This window comes from Excalfactoria chinensis, chromosome 13, assembly GCF_039878825.1.
Source record: "Excalfactoria chinensis isolate bCotChi1 chromosome 13, bCotChi1.hap2, whole genome shotgun sequence".
Lineage (NCBI taxonomy): Eukaryota > Metazoa > Chordata > Aves > Galliformes > Phasianidae > Excalfactoria > Excalfactoria chinensis.
Window position 1 is genome coordinate 14,507,408 of NC_092837.1, and position 8,264 is coordinate 14,515,671.

Below are 8,264 nucleotides of genomic sequence, written 5' to 3' on the forward strand. Positions count from 1 at the left end.
ATTTTACATATTGCCCCTGGCAATACGTATATCAATTCATCGACTTTGGATATAGGAGAAAAGCACAGCAGGTAGGCCAGAGTACAGCAAGTGCAGCTCTGATCTGGGTTAGTCCTGCATGAAGGGTTGGGTAGCAGGGGCCTCTCAGCACTCAGGTGATTTGTGATGGGAGCACTAAACACCAGCTTTTGCGCCTGCAAAGTATTTTTTCAGCTCCATAATAGTTCTAAAAGACCACGTTAGGTAAGGTAATACACACAACATGGTGTGGTGTGTGTTTTTGATCCGCCTCTCAAGTCAAATTTCTGCCACAGCTTAAGAGAGCAGCTCAGCACGATGAGCAAAAACAAGGTGTTCTCAAGCTCAGTTATGTAGCAGCCACCTTAAAGCTCACATACGGATCTGCAGCCTTGCAGGCACAGAACAGAGTAAAGCAGGTGTTTCTTGGGCTAAAGGAAATAAATCAGGAGTCCATACTATATTCTTAAATATGGTTTAATACTCTTCTCCATTTCTGTACATCACAACACCAAGATATCACTGCTTGGGATCTCTCTGCAGAGGCTATATAGTATGCGAAGGCTAGGATTTTTCACCCCCGTTTAATGTGTTTGTATGTGTAAGTGTAATACATATCAGTATATATTGATATACACATCAATATATAATGCAATATATATCACTGAAGAGAACACATTGATTAAAGAAATACAAAAATTTGGCATCATTTCCAAACTTAAATAGTAAAAATAAAAACTACAAAAAGGAGCTGCATACCCTAATGTATCATGTGAAACAACAAGCAGTATATTCAAAAAAATGTAAATTTACACCCAATTTTTCTGGTCTTGTCATGTCACATTAGACCCATTTACAATGGCAAAATCCAGAACATACCGCTGTGAAGGCCGCGGGTGTGCTCAAAGCTGGGTTTGTGCACACCGACGGCAGACCCAGTCACACCTTCCGAGAGAGATTCCAGCTTTGATGTGAAAACAACAGCAAAGCCATCTGCCAGGTTACAAACCAGGGTTACAAGTTCTATTGCTCACAATGACAGTAATTTTGGACCTCAAAGAACAGTGTGGCAGAAGTTTAAGACGAGCTCCTCCTCCATTCAAGTGAAACAGGATTATTGGAAAAAAATAAAATAAAATAGGCAGGTATGCAACCATAGCAACAGAAGCTGCTTTTGACTGATGCATTCAGAGCGATCCCAGCAAAGAACACAACTCCCAGGCACGAAGGTGTCAGAGTGCCCATCAGAGAACCCAATAACCCCCAAAAGAAGCAAGACGTGCATCATCTTGCACCAGTGCTAACTTCATCCTCCACCTGCAGGACCACCTGAAAAAACCCTTGGCCATTCCTAACGGATCAAAACGCATCCTATATAGCAGGCATGACAAGAAAAGCTTTGGAGTCTCGATGTAACACCAGAATTTTTAACCCATTAAGGGCTCATCAGAGTTCAGCATCAGATTTACAGGACACTTGAGAGTCACTACAGCGGAATTCCTTAGTGCTGGGAGATGGACACCTCGGCAGGTTGTGCTGAAGCTCGTCTTCGCACCAAGCAGCCCAAATCACCAGCACTAAGGTTTCAGCCAAGGACTCAGATTACTGATTATTTCTGGAAATCACCCACTTCCATTGAAGAACTGTGGGTTCAATCAAATTCACATAATCAAGGAAACCTTACGCAGTCCTAAAGCAAAACCAAAACAAAACGACTGAGGAACAAAACGAAGTGTACCTTACTTCACTTAAATCATGTTTATTTTTGTCAACACTGGAAAAAATAATCCTGAAGGCTGCACTGCTCAAATCCAATTAAGCCCAAAGACCTCAGCAGCATTTTCATTGCAATCAGTGAAGTGCATTTCCTAGTCTGTAAGAGCAGTGCTTCTGCAAGTAGGCAAAAGCACGTTTGGCTGGTAAGCCTCCCCAGACCATCTGAATTTGCAAGCCACACCTCATAAAGCTAGCACAGGTAAGTGCTTCCTCACTCTTTTGAAGAGAATGAATGGCTCCAATTTCATTACATTTCTTCTTCTGCAGTTTAAGCTGAGAATGCCATGTAAATGGGTCACGTTGCTGCAAAATGCAGCAATTGATTTCTCCAATCAAAGTAGAAAGAAACAAACCAGTAGGATCTTATTTCTATTAATTTTTGAAGGAAGAGGTTTACAGCAGTTAATGCATCATGAAGGTTAAAAAAATCATTCTCATAAAATACAAGAGCAACCAATTTCACCATTGAGTAAAAGTAAAAATTGGGATTCTTTTTAAATTAGTCCAAAGTGGCATATAGGAACTTAGTAGTTTGCTGCTGTACTGACACTATGACAAATCAAAGTGTAGGGTTTTGCTTTTTTAAATCCAATGCTTGAGGATCAAGTTCTGGAAATGTTCCAATTCTAAGGCAGGGATCTGTTGTGTTTTCCACCATGAGTTTGCTCCTTGGGTTGGATGCTGGAGGGGCGAGGCACGTTTTTGCCGGACCCAGGTCGACTACCTAGTAGTCATCAAGGTCAAAAAATTCATCGTCTCCTCCTTGGTATTCCATTCCCTGGAAGTCCACTCGGTACCGCAAGATACCTGGTAAAAACAACACACTTTAGCTTCTTCCAAATTCAAAGAGCTACGACAGCACTGACAGCTTTATTCCCTCCCTGTACATCAAGAGTTTCTCACCTGAATTTGCAGAAGCTAACTTTGCACTTGTATAGCAAATAGGTTCAGGCTGATGGCTGATAGCAGACACACTGCAGTAGTGAAAACACCACGGCCACGTGTCACAGCTCAACATAATATACTGCCAAGAGAAATACCTACCTGCCCAGCACAGTTTCCTTATGGCAAACTTGGTCCACTTCTAGGAGGACTGTACCTCCAAGAAGCACTGGAGGACAAAGCTCATTTGTCCTAACACAACTGCTTTGACTAAGGCCTAGCAGTTACGTTCAGAGAGCAGCTGATGTTGAAGCAACTTTTACAATGGAGCGTAAGCTGAACTCAGCTCAGCAGCCATCTTCCTGGAATCTTCTCATCCTCCACACCAAGCCAGGTTTCTGGGATGCTTTTATCCCTGGAAACATCTACCTAGGTGAAGTTTATTTGAACTGCAAGAACTGAAGCCTGGTAGCAAACAGAATCCCACTATGCAAAGAGCCTGGATCTGACAAGACCAGAAGTCTCCCACAGTTACAAACCCTCAAAGGGTTAGCAGCCTGCTGTTTCATACACAGCCAAACTCCTCAAGCTTATTTCCTCTGAGTGCTGTTCTTCAAACCTTTCAACCCCTGACTTTTGTCAGACTGAAGACTGTTAACTACCTGCACCTCCAACAGACTACAAGCTCAGCTTCTTGGTGAGTATAAAAGATGGACTGAATGGCTGCAGAACTTTTATTTCTCCACAAAGTTGGTCTAATAATACCTTCTCTTGAAAAAAAGCTTCAGACTGGAGGGCAAAACACAGATAAGTTTTGAAAGACAAGTAATATATCCATCTGCTTCAACAATGAGACTTGTGTTTGTCACACACCAGTTCTACATAGTAGGGCACAGCGTTCCACAGTGCAGCTGTACATACAGATGGAAGCAGCTCACAGCCCTTCTGAAATTCAGCAGCTGGAAAGAAGGACCCCCCCCTCCTGCCCCGTGCACCCTGAAGGACAAAACAATCTGAGGAATGGCTTGGAAGTGACAGCTGCCTAACATGCACCATCGTCTCACTGGATGTGGAACGTATGCAGGAGATCCCTGCTGAACACAGGTTTCTTAAACTGGTGTAATGATTAGTAAGAGTAGGACTCCTCTGTTTAGTTCTCCATCTGTGCTGGCACCAAATTATCAGATCACCCACTACAGAAAAACAAAACACAGCAACATTTTCCTTCTGCGTTTTACCTCCGATTCCTCCAAATCCTTTGACAAATTGGGATCCTTCCTGTGATTTGTCTGTAACAATTTCCAATGTTGCTCCAAATTTCTTGTAGTTGTTTGCAAACCACTCCAGAAGGGGCATACTTTCTATCAGTTCGTGTTCTTGGCCAGTCTATGCAGACATTTGGGAAGGAAAAGAGAATAACGTTATAGTCATTGCATATTAACTGCCAATAACACATGTTGCAAATTGTCTTTGCCTTCAACATCAGTGTCTTGTCTGTCTTCAGACAGACACATTAGCCCTTCGTGCTCTACAGGTCAGAGCAGCATGACTTTTGCCAGGGTCTCAGTGGTAGACATTGCTGGCACAAGCACAAGACTCCTGGTGCTAAGAGATTAAATATTGACAGCTCTTGTTTTGGGCTTCCATACCACAGAAGTCAGTGAGGAAGTGTTTATTCTTCCACTCTGCTGTCACCTCATGCTGCACTTAGTTTTCACTGTTTCTTTAGATTTACTTTGTACCCAGCAAACAGCTTATTGGCACTCATCTAACCAGGCACTGTTTACTCTGGGAAATACTGGTCTATGCAAATACAGAGGCAAAAAGCAGAGTGTTGTAAGTAGAAGGTCAAGTGATTATTGGCATAGAAACACTACATCACTTCAGACAATAACGTCAACCAGCACAAAGAAGGAATAGGCAATTACCCCCAAAAGGAGAAAAAGCAGCTAGGAATGGCTGTGCTGGCAGTCCTAATGCAAGATAAAGATGACCACCATTTTTATACAGGACAGACTTTTGCCCAGCTTGCACTGCTATCAAACAATACAGACCCACCTTCTTGAGGTTTTCTAGCCTGAAAAGGCATGAAACACATTGACAGTCAACGACAGATACTTTTTTATATTGACTGAAGCAGTGAACAAAGAGCAGGGAGTAATATCTGGGACCTTGGACCACATGACACAGAGCATCTACCAAACTCCTCTGGTGAATGGGTTGATGGTGGTCAAAGATACTATCTTGCCTGTCACCTAACCTAATTTACACAGCCTCCGAACAAGCAGGATGAAAGACTGGACCAAAAAACCCAAACCAGGGGTTATATTGAAGCTGAATTTGAGGAGCCACAGCCTACCCTCCCCAGGTTTCCTCTGAGAGCATGGAAGGTCACCATCACATGCTTGTGACAAACTAAGTCAGACATTCAGTCTGGCTTCACCAGTACCACCTGCAAAGCCAAAATACCTCTTTGTCTGTGAAATGGGACTTATCCTTCTCTTGCTCTGGTGTCAAATACAGGATCTTCTCCTCTGAAAAGAAAAAAAAATAGTAGGTTAGATGAGACAATCAGAAGCAGGTTGAAATCAGTAGGAGACCAGAAGAGCCCCCACAACAGAGGGCTGACACTGCCTTCCTTCCTAGCAGATGCTCTGTGGGAAGCTGAACGAGGTACACCAGTGTGTAAAGGAAAAAAAACCCACCCAACAGCCACAAAAAAGCAGCACACCACAAATAAAGGCAAGGATCATGCTACAGGCATTTGTTTTGTGTATGATTTCTTTTTTAATGGCCATAGAGCTCAAGTCAGTCTCCCTTCTATGATGCACTGGTATCAGTGCATTTATACTTACACAGGCGAAAGACAGACCATGGCAGCGTTATGACATATTGTCACCCTAGCACTGCAATTCTTTTCTCCACAACGGAGGTTTGTTAGTTTTAGACTTGTCCCCTAGAACAGCAGGGAAGCTGCAAGTTAGATTTGGGCCTACACAACATTCCCTTAACCTGTTTCTTAAGATCTACGTGAGGATCTTCTCCAGCCAGGTCTACCCAAAGTTAGGTGGCTTGGGTGTTACACTCTTCACGCACCATCCAGTCCCACAAAAGCACCACCTACCCTCTGTGCCTTGGCAGTGCAGAACGTATCTCATTATATCCAGGTTTTCATAAACTATCAGTATTTCTACTGCTCCCATCTCCAAAGCTTTTAGTGTATCTTCAACGCCAAAGCAGTACTTCCCCGTGTCCTGACTGATCTCATCGAAGTATCGTCCTGCAGCCAAGTAATACAAAGAAATAGATTGCCATGAACAAAGATCACACCACGTGGATTTTTAACAAGCCCCATCTGAATGCAAGAAGAAACAGAACTGCAGCACTGCTGTAGGAAAATCAGGTGTATGTCAACTTACCAGAGCATGCAGCTCAGAAGATTCATCATCAGTAAATTGATTCTATCAAATCCTGCTCTGTCAGAAAACTCATCCATCTGAAGGCTTACCTTAGCTAAGGAACAGCCAATCGGACTGATCCACCAGCAGACACTACTTGGATGTGTTCTCTTCAGTGTAAGGTAGCTATTGTTATGTTACTACTGCCCTATCATACTTTCAAATGAACAGCATCTCTCTGCTGACAGTCAGACAAGGGATCATTTCTACTGCCACCTTAAAAACAAATCTGAATTCTTATGCTGCAGATTCGAGCAATCTGAGGAAACGTTTTCTTCCCTCCCATCCCAATGTCACCAGAATGCCTGAAACTAAGGCAGCTGCTGATTAAATGATAGACAGGAGGTCAGAGGAGCCCCAGTGGGGAAAACAGCAACAAAGCAAACACTTCTTGAAGTGACATTAAATCCTGCAGCATTTAAGAAGGTGTCTGGAGAACAGAAAGCATCACTGCCAGCTGTGCTTTTCTCAATTCAGGAAGTGCATGCATTCAACCAGGCCTAAAACAAGATCGGAGTATTCAGTGAAGTATATTTGGCTCAGGAAAACACTAAATACGTAATCAGATACCTATTAGTTTTTTCTCTTGAATGAACTTCACATTGGAGAGGACCTCAGTTGACAATTCGATTGCTTGATTGAATCCATTTTCTCCTCCATAGGAAATGTCAACTAGTTTGAGCACTTTGGATTGCAACCGCTAAGCAAGAAAAAAAGGAAGAGACAAAAAGTATTAGACAGCTTTACCATAAATAGAACCGCCTCGTAACACCTCAAGAATAAATAGCTGGCAAGAGTCACATCATTAATTTATTTTGTTCACTTGTAAGCAGAGCTTGTTCTGAGTCAGAGGGACCTCAAAGCTTTCAGAGTGAGAAGAGGAAAATCACTTACGACATCAAGGTTACTTGTTTCTGGACATGCATCTCACACCAGAGCTGCTGTGATACCACCAACAGCTCACACACTTGAGCTTTACTCAGAGAAGTCCACTCACCTGATCAAACATGTCAGATTGACTCAATTCAGTTTTGAAGTCGGCCGATCCAGCTAGAACGAGACCAGCCACGTTCACCTTGTCACCAGAAATGAAGAGCTGCACAGCCGTCTCTGCTACCTTCCTTACATAGTTGTGTCGTTTTTCCATTCTCAAACGAGCGAAACGCAAGGCAGACTGACCTCCTCTACCTTCACAAGAGAACAGAGGTGAGGTAGCAATTTGGAAGACTTTTCATTTCAGGAAGGCTGTTAGTACATGGTCCCCACTGGGCCCTGAATAAGTGAAGGCAAGGGCAGATGCAGCCTTCCGAATGAGTCTGCCACAAGCTGAGCTAGGGGGGCATTCAGTTGGAACAGAAAGCAAATGGAGTTATTTATTCACAGAAAGATTTTTCTCTGTGCATCTCACAGCAGGTTTATTTATTTAAGTACAGATTGCGACTCTATAGAAATGTTGCACATCTGCACACTCTACATCCTGTACCTTCAGTAAAAGCTATTTTCATTGCCTCACATACTGAACTTGCTGACACACCGTTACCCAGCGTTTCTGTAGCAGAGAATATGTCTGTCTCCATAGCTATGGAGTTGGACAATAAGCCAAGAGTAGCTAACAGACAATTTGCTAAATTCACTAGTGACTTAGTGCAACACAGCACAACATAATGGAGCTAGAATTGGAGCCTCTGTGCTTCTTGCAAGGAACAGGCTTGTGCTTTTCATTGTTGCTTGAGATCCCCAAATGAAGTAAATGACCAGATGCATCAAAAAAAATAACAAGTAGCCCTTTAAGGAGATCAGCTGCACATTACAGTGATTCATTAACTTTGACAGAAGGCTCAGACTAGAGGCTTCGCTGTCGGATTTCAAGGGAGCAAAGAACTGAGTTCAGCTGTACACATCCAGGCTAAGTTTCCTGCTTCTACCTTCACATCCCCCTCCCAACACATCAGTATTCAGCAGCTTAGAGGTGAACCAGTACATTACCATGCTTCTTTGGGAGATCCACAGTGAATTTGTGCAGGACTTCTCTTGTGTTTCCTTGAAGAGTTCCAAAGAGTGCACCACTACCATCTATTACAATAAAGCCAAACTTGCTGTCATCAGAAAGCAGCGCTGTAAGAGCCTGGA

The 8,264-nt window shown here is 43.1% G+C and overlaps 1 protein-coding gene across 1 annotated transcript; it reads right to left on the minus strand.

Annotated features, from left to right (window-relative positions):
- Nucleotides 1–478: 478 nt before the first annotated feature.
- ETF1 (eukaryotic translation termination factor 1) lies at nucleotides 479–8,255 on the minus strand. Its single transcript, XM_072348519.1, has 7 exons — nucleotides 8,121–8,255; nucleotides 7,132–7,322; nucleotides 6,705–6,834; nucleotides 5,801–5,956; nucleotides 5,146–5,210; nucleotides 3,915–4,062; nucleotides 479–2,601 (listed from the first exon to the last, which is right to left on the minus strand). Exons 2-7 carry the CDS (start codon nucleotides 7,279–7,281, stop codon nucleotides 2,519–2,521), a joined length of 732 nt encoding a protein of 243 aa, XP_072204620.1. The 5' UTR covers nucleotides 7,282–7,322; nucleotides 8,121–8,255; the 3' UTR covers nucleotides 479–2,518.
- Nucleotides 8,256–8,264: the final 9 nt, after the last annotated feature.